This window comes from Trypanosoma cruzi, genomic scaffold (genome assembly GCF_000209065.1).
Source record: "Trypanosoma cruzi strain CL Brener 1047053512217 genomic scaffold, whole genome shotgun sequence".
Classification (NCBI taxonomy): domain Eukaryota; phylum Euglenozoa; class Kinetoplastea; order Trypanosomatida; family Trypanosomatidae; genus Trypanosoma; species Trypanosoma cruzi.
This window is the reverse complement of record NW_001849262.1, coordinates 1-17,441: the sequence shown is the minus strand read 5'-3', so window position 1 is coordinate 17,441 and position 17,441 is coordinate 1. Positions and strand designations below refer to the sequence as shown.

General features: G+C 52.6%; 7 protein-coding genes and 1 pseudogene across 7 annotated transcripts, besides 13 other annotated features; 6 read left to right on the top strand and 2 right to left on the bottom strand.

The window, feature by feature from the left end:
- Positions 1–2,503: part of a sequence feature (heterozygous, Esmeraldo-like haplotype) that runs on past the window's edge.
- On the top strand, positions 214–834 carry Tc00.1047053509267.60 (hypothetical protein, conserved; the record flags this gene model as incomplete). Its single annotated transcript, XM_807359.1, has 1 exon — positions 214–834. One exon carries the CDS (start codon positions 214–216, stop codon positions 832–834), a length of 621 nt encoding a protein of 206 aa, XP_812452.1.
- On the top strand, positions 1,099–3,981 carry Tc00.1047053509267.50 (small nuclear ribonucleoprotein component, putative; the record flags this gene model as incomplete). The annotated part of the gene is made up of 1 exon (XM_807358.1): positions 1,099–3,981. One exon carries the CDS (start codon positions 1,099–1,101, stop codon positions 3,979–3,981), a length of 2,883 nt encoding a protein of 960 aa, XP_812451.1.
- Positions 1,234–1,263: a microsatellite.
- Positions 2,504–2,526: a sequence feature (haploid, non-Esmeraldo-like haplotype).
- Positions 2,527–3,457: a sequence feature (haploid, Esmeraldo-like haplotype).
- Positions 3,458–3,746: a sequence feature (areas merged during assembly that could not be assigned to a particular haplotype. This can correspond to areas where the two haplotypes were merged or to regions with more than two copies in the genome that were merged during assembly.).
- Positions 3,747–4,876: a sequence feature (haploid, Esmeraldo-like haplotype).
- Positions 3,991–4,018: a sequence feature (AT_rich).
- Tc00.1047053509267.40 (hypothetical protein, conserved) lies at positions 4,306–4,917 on the top strand (the record flags this gene model as incomplete). The annotated part of the gene is made up of 1 exon (XM_807357.1): positions 4,306–4,917. One exon carries the CDS (start codon positions 4,306–4,308, stop codon positions 4,915–4,917), a length of 612 nt encoding a protein of 203 aa, XP_812450.1.
- Positions 4,877–14,404: a sequence feature (heterozygous, Esmeraldo-like haplotype).
- Positions 5,083–5,115: a sequence feature (AT_rich).
- Tc00.1047053509267.30 (hypothetical protein, conserved) lies at positions 5,163–6,284 on the top strand (the record flags this gene model as incomplete). The annotated part of the gene is made up of 1 exon (XM_807356.1): positions 5,163–6,284. One exon carries the CDS (start codon positions 5,163–5,165, stop codon positions 6,282–6,284), a length of 1,122 nt encoding a protein of 373 aa, XP_812449.1.
- Positions 6,318–6,367: a sequence feature (A-rich).
- Positions 6,464–6,493: a microsatellite.
- On the top strand, positions 7,111–9,207 carry Tc00.1047053509267.20 (uncharacterized protein; the record flags this gene model as incomplete). Its single annotated transcript, XM_807355.1, has 1 exon — positions 7,111–9,207. One exon carries the CDS (start codon positions 7,111–7,113, stop codon positions 9,205–9,207), a length of 2,097 nt encoding a protein of 698 aa, XP_812448.1.
- On the top strand, positions 9,633–13,325 carry Tc00.1047053509267.10 (hypothetical protein, conserved; the record flags this gene model as incomplete). Its single annotated transcript, XM_807354.1, has 1 exon — positions 9,633–13,325. One exon carries the CDS (start codon positions 9,633–9,635, stop codon positions 13,323–13,325), a length of 3,693 nt encoding a protein of 1,230 aa, XP_812447.1.
- Tc00.1047053509267.6 lies at positions 13,821–14,741 on the bottom strand (annotated as a pseudogene).
- Positions 14,405–17,441: a sequence feature (areas not merged during assembly with more than two copies in the genome that could not be assigned to a particular haplotype).
- Positions 16,860–16,882: a sequence feature (AT_rich).
- On the bottom strand, positions 17,051–17,441 carry Tc00.1047053509267.3 (receptor-type adenylate cyclase, putative; the record flags this gene model as incomplete). The annotated part of the gene is made up of 1 exon (XM_807365.1): positions 17,051–17,441. A coding segment is annotated over one exon (391 nt), but the record flags the coding sequence as incomplete, so codon positions are not given.

Below are 17,441 nucleotides of genomic sequence, written 5' to 3'. Positions count from 1 at the left end.
ATTTTTTTGATTTCCACGCTGCGCTGCCTTTTGGGTCTAAAATGCATCTCTTTTCCTTTTCTTATTGTTTCTACGTTCTCTCAAAAGTGTTTTTTTTCTTTTACTTTTCTGGCCTTAGTGATTTGAGTCGGTGGACATTGAGGAAAAAACTGGGTGGAAGGCGGAAGGGGCTGGGGAAGGTCGTGGTTCCGGCAGTAAAGCGGTCAAGAAAACATGTCCGCATTGCTTCCTGCGGAGGCGGTCACACTGCTGTACCGGCGCTATCTAAAGTCTGCCAACCGCATTCCAAACGTCACGATCCGTATGCTTCTTCTTCAGCAGATTCGTTCTGGTTTCCGGCGCAATCAAGGCGTCACAAGTCCTTCAGCGCAGCGTGAGCTTATTAACCAAGCCCACAAGGATCTGCAGGTGCTGGAGGATGACAGACTTTCACGCACTTTGTACATCAATCGTCTCGGTCTTGTCTCGTGCCTTGACTGGGAGGTTCGCCGTACGGAGTACAACTTTACGCCTGAGACGCAATATTTTCTTTCTGCCTATCTTTTCTTTGGGTTTCTTTTCTTCTTGACGGTTATATGGAGTGCAAAGCCTCTGGAGGCGCGGCATCCTGAAATTAGTGCCATGGTGGGCGCCATGGCTATGAGATTAGAGGCGGATTCACCGGAGGAGCTTCGGGACATGCGAGAGAGGCAAATTCGCTCCGGGTTGGAACGTCAGGGGCACCAAATGTCGCTGGAGCATCGTGTTCTTGCTACGTTTCATGAGGCACCTAACGTGAAGGTGTTGCCGCCGTCACTTCACAACCCCGACGGGGCGGTGCGTTACGAGGAGTGAGTTGCCGATGTGGAGTTGGGCAGTAGAGTTCGTTGTTTGTGCATGTGTCTGTCTTACTGTCGAAGAATGGGTGAATGGACATTATTGTTGCAGCTGTTGTTTTGGCTGTCTTATTTGAGTTCTGCTGTGCGTGGTGCAAGAAAATCATTTTTAATTATTATTATTGTTTTCTCTCGTATGCTCTTTGATTCTTTTTTTCCTGTTGGGAGGAAAAACAAAAGAAAGTTTGGAGGACGAAGCACGGCCAACGGTGCGTCTTACCTCATGGATTTTGGGTACGATGAGCAGGGCAACCGGCTGAATCATGATGACAGCAGCAGCAACTACGATGACAGCGACCGTGAGGTTGCTTCTGTAAGCGATGACGATGCTTGGAAGCGGGCGGGAGGCGGCAGTGGCGATGATGATGATGACGATGACGATGATGATAGTTCCCTGCGGCAACGTCATGGGAGGTCAAATGGAGGTGGAACAGATGGTTCAAGCAGTGCCTTCAGTGACGACGTTGAGCTCATCATTGGCGAGGCTGGAAATCAAACCATTGCTGAACCGCTTGTAGATGAAAAAGACGTTGTTTCGTATTTTCGTGCGGATGGGGCGCGCGGTAAGTTCCTTTTTGAGGACCGGCGTGCGGCACCGCTGCTCATTCAAGATACACACGCGGCACCATCTTCGGAACGTGAATTTTTAGATCTCCTGTGCGGCATCCCTTCGCGGCAACGCAACGTGGCACTTGTTGGTCACCTGCACCATGGAAAGACTTCTCTGCTCACTATGCTTCTTGGGGGCCGTGCGTACCGTCAGCGTGAGGACGAGGTGGAGCGCAAAATTTCTCTTAAAAGCAGTGTTGTGACGGAGGTGGTGTCGGGGGCACACTACCAGCAGGCCTCTCACCTCGTCAGTTTCTGTGACACACCTGGTCATCCCGACTTTGCGGCGGAGACGGCAGCAGCCCTGCGCTTGGCAGACGCCGCAATATTTTGTGTCGACGCGGTTGAGTCCATAACACGCAACGCTGTCCGGCTTTTGCGACAGACGGTGCTGCAGGAAAATCTCCCAGTGATGCTTGTCATCACGAAGGTCGATCGTCTCATCATGGATCTCAAGCTACCGCCACTGGACGCCTACCGCAAGTTGCGGACGGTGGTGGATGCTGTCAACAACGAGATTGCTGGCTTTGGTTCCCCGTTTCTTGTTTCCCCACAGAACGGCACCGTCTGTTTCGCGTCGTCAAGACTTGGGTTTTGCTTTACGACGGAGACCTTTGCACTGAAGTACAGCCGTGAGTACCCTTCCGTTGACCCAGTCGCACTGTCGCAGCAGCTTTGGGGACAAGTTGCCTTTGAGAAGGGGCAATTTGTGAAGATCAAAAACTTCACACAGAGACCCGCGTTTGTCACGCTGATTCTTGAGCCGCTGTACAAAATTGTCGCCCATGCCCTGACCGGCAAAGGGCACGAAGTCCTTAGCAGCCGTCTCCATCCCCACCCACGGGATCCTGTCGCTGCAGCACGAGAGGCCGTACAACTCTTTTTTGGCGACGCCGCCACAGAAGGCATTGACGCACTTCTCAATGTAATGCCAAAGGCTGATGTGCGCCTGAACTGGCTTCGGCTGCGTTATGGACTCACATGTGAGACGCAAAATTCGGTGCTCGCCATTGCACCGCTGCTGCGTTCGCAAAATAATGGAGAAGAGAATTTTGCAATTGTTCGTGTACTGCATGGTGTTCTAAAACGAAGCATGAAATTGGTTGTTGTGGATGAACACTCCAGCGACGCTGAGCCCTTCTACACCTTTGTTGTGAAGGAGCTGCTTCTGAAGATGTTAAATGGGCTTGTTGAAGTAGATGCCGCGCACGCAGGTCAGGTGGTTTTTCTTACTGGTTTTGGTACACGACCAGGGAGTCATCTTGTTCTCGTTGGTGGTGCCATCGCTGATCCCCTTTTGATGGAAGATGACGCGGTTGACGTGGGAGAAACCGCATCAGGAGATTGGCTTGACGATGTGCGGGTGTATCCCCTCAAATGTGGAGACCCCATGGTGCATGTTGGGGTGGAGCTGAAGGATCCCAAAAAGAGTGCACAGCTGCAGCGTGGTCTTCAGATCCTATTGCGGACAACACCCGGACTTGATGCACACAAGGAAGAGACAGGGGAATTTACTCTTACTGGGTATGGAGAATTGCATCTTGACACGGCTCTGCACGAACTACGCTGTGGTCTCTGCAAAGGTGTAAAAATTGGGATATCGCAGCCATTTGTTTCCTTTTCTGAGACGGTGCTGGAGAAGAATGGCGTGCTTGCCGTGAGCGGCTCCAAACGGGCTCAGATTGGGTGCACAAGTGGCGCCATGAATCGTCAACTTGTAGATCACGTGGAGTACGAGCAGATCGATCTTTTCCCCTCCGACGGCAGTAGTGTTGTGAAGCTCTGGACGACACTGCGGCAGTATGGAATGGATGCCCTGGACGCCCAACACGTCATGGCGGCTGGCCCCCACGCAACGAAAGGCCCAAGTTTGCTCATCAATGACACTATTGAGGAGGAGCAACAGGAGTTCGCCCCGTTGACACAACAGCGTTTGCAGGCTATTGCCGTTGGATTTCGCTCTGCGGTGGCTTCTGGTCCTATTACTGGCGACGTTGTTCGTGGCGCAGCGGTGCGAATTGTCTTTGCTGACGTGGAGGCGGAAACGAAGGATGCGGCGATCATTTCAACTGCGCGGACGACAGTGAAGCAGGCGCTTCTTGGCGGACTGCCACGTCTTCTTGAGCCGGTGCTTGCTGTCGACATTACATGTCCTCCTGAATGTGTTGGAAAAATTTCAGAGATTCTGCAGATGCGCCGAGGAAGTGTTTTGTCGGAGGAGCCGATTGCCGCCACAACCCTTGTGTGCGTGCGTGCGCTGGTGCCGGCGATGGACAGCTTCGGCCTGGAAACGCAAATGCGCATGCTGACCCAAGGCGAGGCATTTCCGCTCTTCAGCTTTGACCGTTGGGACCTTGTGCCCGGCGACCCCTTCGATGCGTCCATTCACGTTGCTCCGCTTCAGCCAGCGCGTGGTTACCAGCTGGCACGGGACTTCACGCTCAAGACTCGATTTCGAAAAGGCCTGCCACCACTTCTCGCCGAGTTTCAGGCGTGACGGCGCTCGTTTTTTTATTTATTTTATATATAATAATGAAGAGAAAAAAGGCCAAACAAAAAAGAGAACTAAGGGCGTTTTGTGGTCGCACATAGAGACACGTCCGCCGCGCACATTTACGCATCCTCGTAAGGACAAATGCCTTTTTAAAATTGTATTTGGGTACGCATTTTATCCCGCACTGCGTCTTGTGTTCTCTTCTTTCTGACGGCATGTTTTTTTCCCTTTTTTTCTTTTTCTTTTTTTCTGTTTTACCGCGTTATTCACATATGCCATTTTTGGGCTAGCACCATTTTATTTCACTGAAGTTTGAAGTAAACGAAAATGAGTCGGGATTTGGCGAAGGAGGTTGACGAGGCGTTAAAACAGGACAAGTATGACATTCAGCTCTTTTTGCGCTTTCTGAAAAGTTATGTCATGGCGGGTACACAGCCAGACAAGCGGCTTCTTCTTGGAATTCTCCTGCAGACGCTCCCGCGCTTTCACAGTAATGATTTTTTAGCCTGTATATCTCTTGTGCCCGGGCACGTGCAGGACGCTCCCTACGTTGAGAAGGAGCTGGGCACGATTTACGACCTGGAGAACTATCTGAGTTGCGGCAGGTTTGTGCAGTTCTGGGAGGTGTGGAATCAGTCAAAGAGCCTTCCTGCCGCCTCGCCAAGCTTTGAGTCACAGGTGCGCGCGGGTATTTTGATTGTGGTGTCCAGCACGCTTGAGAAGGTGCCGGTGGCGAAGATGGCGGCGTATCTTGGGGTGAATCCTGACCAGCTCCAGTCCACGCTGACTGAAGCCGCCAGCATTGCCGGTGAGGCCGTTTCCATCGTCTCCTGCGACACGGAGACCGTGACTTTTGCCAAGTCGATCTTCAACGCCCCGGAGAGCGATTCTAACCAACAGCCACTGCGCTTCTCTGACATTGTCTCGATTGTCTCGTAGTGGGGAGGGGTGCGGGCGGTACGGGCGGGGAGGGTCCTGCGCTCTCATCGCCAAAAGGATAACAGAAGAAAAAGAAGGAGGGAAGGATTACATCTAAGCGAACTTAAACAAACAGACAAACAAGCAAAAAAGACTTCTTCCTTTTTTTCTTTTTTAATTGCGCCCTTATTTATTTGTTTATTTATATTATTATTTTATCTGTGGAGAGACTTTTCTCCCTGCTGCTTCAAATTGGCATCAGCGTGATGGCCATCGACCATATTCTTTTACGGTGCCACTTTTCCTCTGCCTCTCTTTCCCTCTTGACTCTCATTTTAGAGACCGTCAATTCCCCTGTTATGCGTCAGAGTTTTCCGTCGTGTGTTTTTCACCGACATGAGTTGATGGAAAAGAGCGAGTATATGTGCGAGTGTGCGCAGCTTACTGAAGTCTATGATTTATTTTGCCAGCAGGCGAAGCAAGTAGACGCTTTCGCTTCTGTGGATTTGGGGCCCAATGTTAACCCTACCAGCCTTGCGTTGCATGAGTCCATATCCATGACTGCCTCGCATGCTGACTACGATTCCCTTACCCGCTGTCACATTCTTGAAACCCTCACAGAAGATCAAGTGGCTTTTTTTTGGGAACACGCCGTAATGTTTGCCGCTGAACATATACTGAACTCTTTCCATGTTTCCTTGCGGCGCGGCAAGGCCGTGATGGGTGTCTTCATCACGCGGAATGCCGTCGCGGATTTTTCTGTGGGCCTCATCACGCAGGGCACATGGCGAGATCAACGTTTGCAGGAGGCCGTTTCTCAGTTTTCTGGCCCGCACACGCTGAATAAAGTGTACGCGGAGTTGCCTCTCTGTGCCGCCTACCGTACAGCGAACGTGCGTTTGTGGTGGGAACCGCGTGTGGAGCGTGTGACTCCGCACCGTGTCATGCCTCCAGTAAAGGTTATTCTGGAGCAGCAGCAGCAAGAGCAGGTGGATAAAACACAGTTGTGTGGATACACTGCGGTGAATGTCTTTCTTTGTCGGCCGGCGGCGTCAAAGCTTTGCGGCACCACGCGGAAACTTTTGAACGGCGCTGATGGAGGTGTGGCTGGGAAGGCAGTAATCCCTGCGGCTGAAAAGAGGAACGGGGAAATAAATTTAAAGGCCGCCGCATTCTCCATTGATGATTCACATGGTGCTGCACGCTGCAGAGAGCAGGCGCCGTGGCAGCGTTCAGTTGTCCTCCATTTTGACGACCTCTTTGTTCTCGAAGAGGGCGAGCACCTCGTTGGCGTGGAGGTGGAGAGACTGCCGTCATACAAGGCATTCATCCCTGCACTCTACGGTCACTTGGCTCCTTTTCTCGTAGTGGCCCACGAGAACGCCTAAAAGTGACTATGTGAAAGAGAGCGATGTCAGTAATTTGTTTTTTTCCATTTTTTTTTTTTTTTTTTTGTCTGTTCTTTTTTTTTACTGTGCAAATAATCCGCTTTTCAATACAGAATACACATGTCATCACCCCTATACATATTCATGTTATTATTTTCTTCTTTTTTTTTCTCTCCCTGTATATATATATATATATATATATATATATACGCATTTTTGATTTGTCGCGCGTGTTTTTTTTACTGACAGATACAAATGTTTATCTGCTGGTCATGGCTTGCATCTCATTGCGTCCATCACTCGAATTGCCGTGGACGGATAAAGTAACGGCAGCGTCGTGATGTCACATATCTTTGTTACCAATGCCAGCAATTAAACCCGAAACAACAAAACAACATCAACAGAAACAGAAGCCATCACTCCAACGTGGTTTTTAATAGGCCACAATATGAGCGGTGGTGGTGCAGGTGTGGAGCTCGAGTGGCAAGCGAGGTTCGGTATGCATTTTCGTTTGTGGGAATGGGTAACCTTGTGTTTGCTTACTCAGTGCCTATTGATCTTTAAGGAAATTGCTTCTTTCTTTCATTTCCGCCACTGCTCGACTACCCCTGCAGCTAATTACCCTTCAATTGCCCTTTTTTTTTTTTTTGTGTGTGTGTGTGTGTGTATTTCTTACCAGCGAGGGAATTCTTAAGTTGCAAGTCTCTGAAAGGGGATATTGTGTGTATGCGAGGAAGGAGAGAGGCATAGGCAGCAACACGACGAGGAAAGAAGGGAAGTGAGGAAGACGAGAGGTGGCTTCCACTATTATACACGACGCGGCATCATGTCCAGGCTGTTCCAGCGACTTATGGAGCTTGGTGAAGAGCGCTCTGATGCAGTTACTTTATCGACATCGTTGGAAATCCATGCGAACGCAACGAGGGAAGAGCTGGTCGCGGAGTTGACGCAGCTGCGGGCTCAGCTGGCGGAGCAGAAGACGAAGCACGACGAATTATTTGCCGATGCAATTGCACTACGCTCGGAGTACGACACCTTCCGACGCACCGCCGGAAAGGAAAAGCATTTGCTCCTGGAGCAGCAAGCTAATGATCAACGCATGTTGGAAGAGTTGCGCCGCGCGGGCGTCACGGGAAAGATGGACGAGGTGTATATGATGGAGACGGAGGCCAAGATGGAACAGCTGCAGGCCGAGCTGCAGAAGGCTGTAGAAGAGGCGGAAAGGGCATATAAGCGGCAAATCGAGGCGGAACGCGCACAGTTGGCCGCGGAGACATCCAAAAAGGAGGATTTACAGGAGTTGTGCCAACAATTTGACCGGTTTAAGGAGGCGATGCGACACCGCAACGAAGAGTTGGAGAGGGAAATTTGTGAGGCGCGTGCGGCGGCGGCAGTAGGAATAATGGAAGAAACATCCCTTGAAAAAGAAGGAGCGTCCCTTGCAAAGGACGGTGTTGATGGTAACTCGCATGATGACAACAAAATTCCAGGCACCACAATTAAAGAGACGTCGCAAATGCAGGGTTCCTTGGTGGCTGCATTGCAGCGTGAGAAACAGGCGCGTGCGGAGCTTTTAGCTGAAAATGGACGAAATCAACGCCAAGTGGAGGATCTGAAATGGAAACAAATGGAGGCGGAGAGAAAGATTGCAGAGTTAAGGAAAGAAATAGACACATGGCGTTTGAAGGTGGCGCATTTAGAAAAAACACTGAATACCAGAGGTGAGGAGCACGGGCTGAGGGAAAAGGATTTCCGACTCGTCATTCGGCAGAAAGAAGACAATTTCGCACGCCTGGAGAGGGAATTACAGGCGGTAAAGCAACTTGCAGAAGAAGCGCGCCAAGAGGTGGAGCGGGGACTGCTCCGTGAACGGGAGATGGAGGCGAGGAATGCTGTGATTGTTAGCGAGGCGGAAAGCCTCAAAATGACTGCCAATGCAGCACTGGAGGAGCAGCGTGTACATTTCGAAAGGCTGCTTCAGGAAAGTGAGGGACTTCTTGAAGAACAGCAAGGTGTGTGTCGGACCTTGGAGGCGACCCTGCGGCAGATGCGGGAGGATAAATCTAATCAGGCGGATCGCATTGAGAGCCTTTGGCATGAATTGGATCACGCCCAGCAGGTGATTAGTGAGATGGAGCTTATGCAGACGCAGAGCCAACGCCTTATTGAGCTTCGCGAGGAGGAAGAGACGCACGAATGCACCTGTGAGCGCATGCGTGAACTAGGGACGCAGCGGAGTGAAGCCGGGGTTCGTAGCTCCAGAAACATGGATGTTTCGGAAGAGGCAGCATGTAGGCTTGCCACGCTCGAGCGAGAGGGCAGCCTCAGGGAGGCAAGGTTAGCTGCACAACAGACAGAGCTTCAGAGGAGGGATCAAACTATACAGCAGTTACAGATTCAGTTGGATGACTTAATTACACAGAACGCGAGGTTCGCCTTGTACCGCGAGGAACAGGTTGCTAAGACTTGTCAATTTGAGGCTCGCATTCGCGAATTGGAAGCGGAACGCTCTGCGGCCATTATTCAACGTCTGCAGACGGAAAATGCCTCCGCCCCGGAGAGGCCCCAAAATTCACACTCGGTTGTAGTTGAAAGTGCATCACGCATCACCTCTGCGCCGAGTTCCGAAATGTTGTATGCGACCACTTCCGAGCGCGCCCGGCAGCAGTTTGTCTCTCAGGCTATCATGTCCGCGCGAAAGTTGCGTCTCTCCGCATTTGCTCGTTTTCGAAGGCTTATTCTGGCGTCTTCGGCGTGTATTGTTTTGGTGATTTTGGCCAGTACTTTTGTTGCCGTTTTTCCCAACACTCAGACTCTGGAGGCAGGGGAGAGGGCGATGGAGTCACTCAGACGGCAGTACACAGTGGCCTCCGCTGCGCTAGCGCGATGCCAGGCAATTCTCTCGGAGTGCCGCAGCCAATAAAATTCCGGCCTCCAACAACAACAACAACAGGAAATGAGACATCATCATTTTGTCTGTTTTGGTCTTTTCCATTTCCTGCGCCTACATTTGCCTTTTTGAGCGTAATGTATATTTATATTGTGCGTGTTTTGCGGTGGGCAGCGAGTGGTGATCGAAGGTGTTATTTGCCGCTTCATGTAATTTTTTTTTCTTTGCTGATTTGCGCCTGAAAGGGGTGTATATGTGTATATATTTGGAGGGGGGAGGGGAGAGTCCGCGTGTGTCATGGTGATGACAGTTAATGTTGTTTCTCTTTCGCCCAGCTTTTTTTATTTCCCCCTCCACACACACACACACACATTCACCTTCAGCAATTTTATTCACTGGCGCCATTTGCCGCGGACGCAAATAAAGGTTGCCGTGTAATCCGTGTCAGTGAAGAAACAATGGAGCAACTCGTAAAAAAGATTTGGCCCTGGATCCCGAAGGGATCGATCACTTCCATCGACAAAAATGCACTCAAGTCAGAGCGCCCAACCTTCACTTGCAATGACGAGACAATCAACTACGCGACGTACCATCTATGCGCCTACGACCCCATTCTGGGGAACCTCCTTTGCGTCGGGGACAATGTGCCCGTCGTTGTGCTTACGTGCGGTCGTCGACGTGCGGTACTGCCAGTGCGAAAAGGGCTGCGATGGCTAGACGTTCATATATTTGCCGGAACTTCGAGCTTTCTGTTGTTGTCTCCAGAGTGTCTACTGCTTGTCGACTTCACAAGACGCCATTCCCCCTCCACACTTTTTTCTTCTTGCAAAGCTGGGGCATTGTTTGCATGTCTCCATGTTCCACAGGGTATGACGTGGGGGGTAGTTGGGTGCCGAGGTGGATCCGTCATGTATTGGAAACTGAAGGAGGAGGCGGGCTCGGTGAGTTTGTTTTGGGCTGCAATGGCAGCTGATCCACTTGAGTTTTGTCGTCCTTTTCTTCCGACTCCAATGCCTCCATCGTGTGGGCATATATATTCTATAGACTCCAACCCGACGAGTCCAAATATCCTTGTGGCAGTGCTCTCAGGGGTCAATGGGGTCTGCAAGTGGCACATGGATGAAAATTGCTTGAGTGGCTTCTACCGTATGCCGAATCTCAATACAAGCATGTCTCTCAAGGCTTGCAGGATGACCCCAGGGGGGGTGTATATCGTTGCGATCACAAGTGATACTTCCACTCTGTTCATATGGTCCGATGGAGGAAAGAAGGCAAAGAACAAGTCTGTGGAGGTATTCTGGACGTTAAAGACTGGATGTCGCTTACCTTTTTCTCCTGGGAATAGTGGCAGAGAAGAAGTGAACGAGAGCGAGATTGAGGATGCACCGTGTGGCATACACATTGCACGTAGCGCTGGCTCCTCTTCGCAGGCGCAATCGGACAAAAAGTGCCAAATGCATCTTCTTCTCCACTCTGCGGGGGAATTGGTGGAGCTGGTGCTTGATGTGGAGGGGAGACAGCTTCTCCAGAGAGAGGACCTCTTGGCTCATGTGACTGCAGTAAAGTTGGAGCCCCCGCCAGCGCTGGATGTCAAGGATGCCCTTGCCGTGAACTGTGTTGTTCCGTGTTCTCGTTCTAAATATTGGAGGGGTATGTGGACAGAAGGGGACTTGGACGTACTCCTTATGACAACCCGCACTTATGGGCCGCTCTTGATACGGCGGTGCCGATTAAAACGGAATGTGGAAAGTATTGACAAGTTGGAGGAAATTCCACGAGGGGCGGACCCATCCATTGGGATGTTGCTTCTTTACCCGCCGTTGGAAACGTTGAATGCTATATGGTCGTCGGTAAGGAACAATAAAAGTGGTTCCAATCACTGGCAAGATGTCCTACACGGTATGGAGTTAGCAAAACACTGCAACGTGCAGGAATGGGATGGTACTCTTTTGGTTCTTGGCGTATTCTCTGATGTACCAACTGTGGGCGTTTGCCTACTTCCTCTGTCCAATGAGTGCATTCCTATACCCACTGATGTCATGGAGCAACACACGGCGTGGTTGAGCCACGTCCCTTCCCGAAATGACAGGCAATTGGTGATACTCGAGCAAGCTATACCAGAGCCACCGCGCAAGACAGAAATGATATTGCGTGTTGTGGTAGATGAAGATGCAGTCGTTGTATTTGTGACGCATCTCTCATTGGGTATTGTTGAACCTCTTTTGAACCTTTCGAGAGAGTGTCTCATGCCGGATAAAGCTCCTGGTGGAAGAGGGGATGATGATGACGATGACGAAGAGGTCCCTTTGGCGCGAGCTGCGGTTTTGATCAATTGCCGTATTGAGAATTCCGGCGACGCAGCGTCAAGATTCCAGCTGCTTTGTGGTGGATACAGCATACTCCTCCAGCTGCGCGATGCTTCCTTGGTGCTTGTGAGCCTAAGCGGTGCAGAGACGGGCGAGGAGGGTTTTCCCCTCATGGTGCGTTATCCATCGGCTCTTTTTCCTGCTCATAGCACTGTGGCGTCGTTTGACACGGTATGGATTGATTTCCGAGGCTCTTCCATTGATGCAAAGTTGGGTGAAACCAACGGGACGTGCCTGGCACTTCTCTGCGCTTTGTCCGACCAGAAAGGCGTGGTCGTATGGGATATGAGCCAAATGCGAATTCTATCTTACTACCCAAACAATGGATGTGATGAATGGCGGTGCAAGACCGTTATCGCATGTTCTCAGAAAGATTATTTCAGTGAAGTGTTTGCGGGAGTAATGTGTGAAATTGTTCTGATGTCGACCACCAGCAGCGGGACGGTGGCGACACACGGGAGCGAGGGGGTTGTTTATCTACGCGACGTGTTTGGTCGTCTGTTGCTTTCATTGCGTATTCGCTATGCTCCTAATGGGTCGGATACCTGGTTTGTGAAAAGGGACGACGGTGAGGCTGAGTGGTATTCGATTCCCTCCGTGGGGACTGTGGAATTGCGCTTCTGTGTGCGAGTTGGAAAGGGCCAGGCGATGCTGACAAGAGGGGTAACACATTCTCTCGGGGAGACATTGGTGCCGTCTGCTCCCATCGCCTTCGTAGAGGCAGGGCCGTCCTGGCTGTTTGGTGCCCTCGAGTGGCATTCACGTGAAAATTCAAAAGGGAGCGAGGAAGAGAAGGATGCGATGGCAGCCCCAATTTCTCCATACACCACACAGCGTCCATGCGAGGAAGCGACCGTATTAATTTGCGGTGAAAGGAACGTTGATTTCTTCACCGCCGCACGTCTGGCAACAAGTGAGAGTGGAAAACCACCCGAGTTTTTGTGCCATTGCAACTTTGACCACGTCATTGAACACGTGGTCGTTTGCAAATTAATGGACGCAGTGCTTGTTTTGACGAAGGACGCCAACGGATGGCGCTGGGTTAGCGTGCTGGATTTGCATACCGCGCGACGGTTGGCGGAGTCCAAGGTAATGATTCCGTTCTCCCAGGAAAGGGATCTCCGCATCCACCCTCTTCCCGTTGAGGGGGGCGACCTCCACGTGTACGTTGCTGGCCGGGGCGGGGTGCTTGGTCACCTTGTCTTTTCTGCCGTGGGCGACGGGGTAAAAAGTTTTGGTTCCCGCTCGGGTTTTTTTTTTGCGGGACCGCCCTGCGCATCCACGCCATCGAGTTTTCGAGCGTACCGACAGCTTCTTCCGCCGCCACCCGCAATGAAGCAGGAACAAGGATTTTTGAAACGCCTCATGACGCTTCCGTGGGAGGAAATGGCCCTGAAAATGGAAGAACGGCTTCAGGCGGGGCGACCGGAATCATTTGAAGTCCCCCGCCACCGCCTGGCGCTCCCCGCCGGAGGTGGAGACCCGCCTTCGCCTTCGCCTTCGCCAACCCCAACGACCGCACCCCGGCAACCCGCTCCGGCGCAGGAACGCGAGGGAATGTGTTCGCGGGGCCGGTACGCTGAAATAAAATCCACTGCGGCGCGGGAAAACGTGTCACTGAACGAGGCGAGGCGAATTATGAATGAAAACCAAGCTCGGCTCCAGGATCGCGGGGAGCGGATTTCTCAAATTGCAAACCGGTCGCGCGAACTCGCGGAGGAAGCTGCCAAGTTTCAGGACCTGGCGCGGAAGCTCAAAGAAATGCAGAAAAATCGCTGGATATAGTGCGGGGGCGGCTCGTGCGACAGGTTTTTTCTTCCCTCTTGCTATCGGCTCTCGCTCGGCATTTTTATAAATTCTTATCTTTTCTCCTTTGCGAGCAGTCGAATGCCTTTCCTCCAACACGCTTTTCTCTCTGGGACGCTTTTGTGCGCCTGGCGTTTTTTTTTTTTTTTTTGAGAAATAGGGCCCGGATATGGCCATGGCTTTGGCGTCCGCCGCGCGTACCCGGAAGACAGGCGGCGGCAATTATCCCCGGCAAAAATCCTCCAATGGCATCCGCCGGAAAACCCCAGCATGCGTCGAGAACGGGCGGCGGAATCATCTTCGGGGGAAGCGCGCCACCACCAGCCCTGCGCCCACGAAAATCCCATGAGGGAAAAATCACTCGCTTTCGGCTTTCAAACGAATCGCGCCCCCGTTCTTGGCTGCCGAGTCCTGGCACCGCGGTGAGGCAGTTAACCACAAAATCACCGGGGTGCTCATGTCCTTTTGGTCGGCCTTACAAGAGGCCATCGCAAAAATTACTTCTTCTTCTCGCTCCACAATGGATGGATCCCTGCTGACCTTACCACTCGTCCTCACCAAAAGCTTCCATTGATTCTCCGACTTCAAACGCATGGAGAATACAACGCTCTTCCCCTCTTCCTTCCCACGGCACTCATGGGAAACACGGGAGTGCCGTCCTTCGTCTCGACACTCGGTCCTCCGCCACCAATCAACCTATTCAAGGAGTGTCAATCTCCTCTGACCTCAGGGTTCAGTTCATGGGCCTCATTCCATTGGATTTTATTGCCAGAGGCCTTCAGCCATTATTACCGGCCACTTGAGTGCCAGACTTTTTATGGCTGTAACTTCCCAGAAGCATTTGGATGCTGCCGCCAATTCCAATTCATGTTGGCCGCATCATTCCAGTCGCCTCGAAGCCATCCGCAGCAACACCCCTGAGCAATTGTGTATAACAAGTTTATATCCACTGTCGAGATCTCCGTTGGCTAAGCAATTTCCCTCGGGCTCCTTCACGCAATCCCCGTACGGCTGCCGGCCCCGCAGTCTTCCCTGCACCGCGCCTCAGCAGTGGCAAATGCACCGCCGTTCGCCTCAACAGGGCCGGGAACACGAAGCAGGCCGGCTCCTCCAGCAGCCTCTTTCAGTTCCCCTCATTTGACAGGAGATATCCGTGTCGTCCCTGCGAATAGATCAACGGGATTCCTTGAAGTAATTCTCTCAGCTCGCGCGGCTCCACGCAAGGATCTCACCAACACGAGGGGGAACAGCACCGCGGAATTGAACACATGCCGGAGCATGCTGGGTTGTCGCTGTGCTCACTCTCTCTTCCTTCCATCCTCCTTCCGCTGGATCCGACTACGCGGTGACGGCTGTGCGTGCGCGTGTGTGTGCTGTTGGTCCTTCCGGAGCCATTAGAGTGCGCAGTAGCAATTCGCGCCCGGTCCCAATTTCCTTCTTCGTGTGCATCCCCGAGAAGTAAAGAGAGAAGAACAGACATGCCAAGAGAAAACAGGGAAATGCGGAAGGCGTCAGGGAAGAGAAGCGAGCACTGCCACCATCCACAGTGAGTCACATCGTCAGCCTTGCAGCCAATATCTCCCACAACCGTTCAAGCCTCCAGCCACGCACACACACGCAGACAACGGCGTCATCCGCCACGGATCGTGTGCAGGCGTGCTCATGTGCAAACACAATGTGTGCAGTCACTCCGCATTGTTGTCCGGCAACCCACACACCGTATGCTGCTGGTGTGATTCTGTGCCGCACCAGTCAGAAGCCACGACCTGACACATAAAATACGCCGCGGCTCAACAAACACGCATCTGCCCCTCAAGGTGGACCCATACTCTCCAGCTGTGAGGTGTTACCTGCCTAAAGCCCCAGTATCCAAGTAAGGGCTTATAGCAGGGCAGTCAATGCATGGCGTGCGCCCCGTGCCTCCGCCCTCGTCATGGGATTCAATGGGGCCCCGCACCCATCCACGCAGCAGCCTCCGCCCCGCCCGGAAATGGAATGCAAACAGCACCCCAGCACCCGTGCAGAAAGAAGGGCATCCGCCTGGGGCCAAGCAAAAAAAAAAACGCCATGAACCCTTTGCGCGTTTGTGGGCAGCCCGTGAGAGCAAAGCGCTGCCCAGGCAGGACGCTCATGGCAGGAGACTTGCCGGGAAGCTTCTCTCCGCCAGGTCCCCATTCAAAGCACACGATGCACCGGCATAGAGAATAGAAATGGCACCACTTGTGCAAGCACAAGCCCACCAAAGAAGCGCGCAAGAAAGAGACAAACTACCGGGCGACAAGCACCTCCTCCCAATAGCTGCCGTCCACGCAGCCAAGAAGTCAGGGGGAATCCTTCGGGTGATTGCGACGCCGACCCCAATAATCGCGAAAGCGGCCCTCACTTGTCGACCAGTCAGCCATCCCTCACGGTGTTTCCACGCACAAAACACCCTACACACACACGCGGTCGCATTGGTGGCGCAGCAACTCTCCAGCCTGTCTTCGCCCGCACCCGGAGCATCTCCCACACGTGTCGCGCAGGTGTCTTGTCCAGGCGCCCCTCCCCCCGCAGAGGCATTTTTGATCCGACGTCGTCAACCGGGTTCCGGCCTCCGAGAGGGCAGAGCCTCCGCCCCCCGCTCTCAGCTGCGCCCATGCGGTTGGACAGTCGGCCAGCCCGCCCGAGGTCCAAGCAAAAAAGCTTGCGTGATGAAGTGCTGCTTTCCAGCGCATGCCGCGGCAACCGCCGCCCACCTCTATTTGAATGCCCGCCACCCTTTTTCACCGGCGGCTTCGGTCCCAACTCAGCAGCCGCCTCCCGCACCGCAGGCTGGGAAACCTCATGGGCAGAAAATGCCACTCACTGACCCCGCCCTGCAGCCGAGTGATGGTGGGTGCAACCTCCCAACGCGGGGGCAGCTTAGTGGCTCGGGCGCCGTAAAAGCCGCGTCGTCTCCGTTGCAAATTTCCCACCGTGCCCGGTAGAAGGAGCACCGGGTAAGAAGGCGCAGCGCACACCAGACGAGTTATAGGAGTGTGTCCTCCAAAGACGGCGCTGTAGAGGCACGAGACGGTACAGATGCGGGCTTACGGGACGCGTCGTGTCATGGCATTGCCCGCTCCTGTGGCATCGACAGTGCATACGCCCTTCGGCACCGTGTTTGACACAACCCTACAAGCCTACGAAACTCCAACTGCGATGAGGGTAGGAAAGGTCCCATTGCCAATGTGCAGGAATATATGTTCTGCCAAACGCAGCCCAATGCCAATCCACTGGGAGGCCGCAGAGGGCGCCAAAGCAAAGCTTCCCAAAGACGCAAGCAAAAAGACTGTGAAGGCTCCCGTTCCCCCTATCAAGCACTTGGCCGACAGCTAAGAGAGAGAATGGAAAAGAAAAATATGTTCAATTCGCCTAATCGTGCAAGGCATTCACATCGGCCGTGTTCCTTCCACAGTCCTGCGCAAATAGGTTCACGAAAAAAAGCAGTACGAACGACAAGGTGGCTCACCAAAGCATTTGTTGGGGCAGCTCAAAAAAAAATATAATAAAAAAAAGAGCGCCGCCAACAAAAGTTTACATGAAACCTTTTTACATCTCCCCTAAGAATTACATTCAATACATTTGAGCAGGTCGCGTGTGCGGAGCCAGTGGGAGTCTACTATCATCTGCAGTGGTAAAACAAAGAAATAACACAGAGTCAAAGGCAACACACATTCCCCAAGTTACCTGAAGCGACGAGCACGGACAGTAACAGTCGAATCATCCGTCGAAAAACGCGGTTCATCCGCCGTAAAATTATGCAAATCGACAGAATTACTTTGCGACACCGTCACATTGGAGTGCCTGCTACGGCTCTGCCCCCCACTCCTCCTCCCCCACGTGCCAGAGGCGGTATCATGCGCAGCAGGAGCGGTCGCACTCAGCGTGAACGATATATTTTGGTCAATACCCAACTGGCCCTTCCGCTCCATCACGCTGCTCATTTTTACGGCCAGCCGATCAATCACCAGACGGCAGTATTCCTCATCCTGCACAAAGCTCGGCCTCCGCGGCAACCGAAACGTTCCACGCTCGCAAAGAGCATCAGCGCCTTCAGCCCGCTGCGGGCGGGCA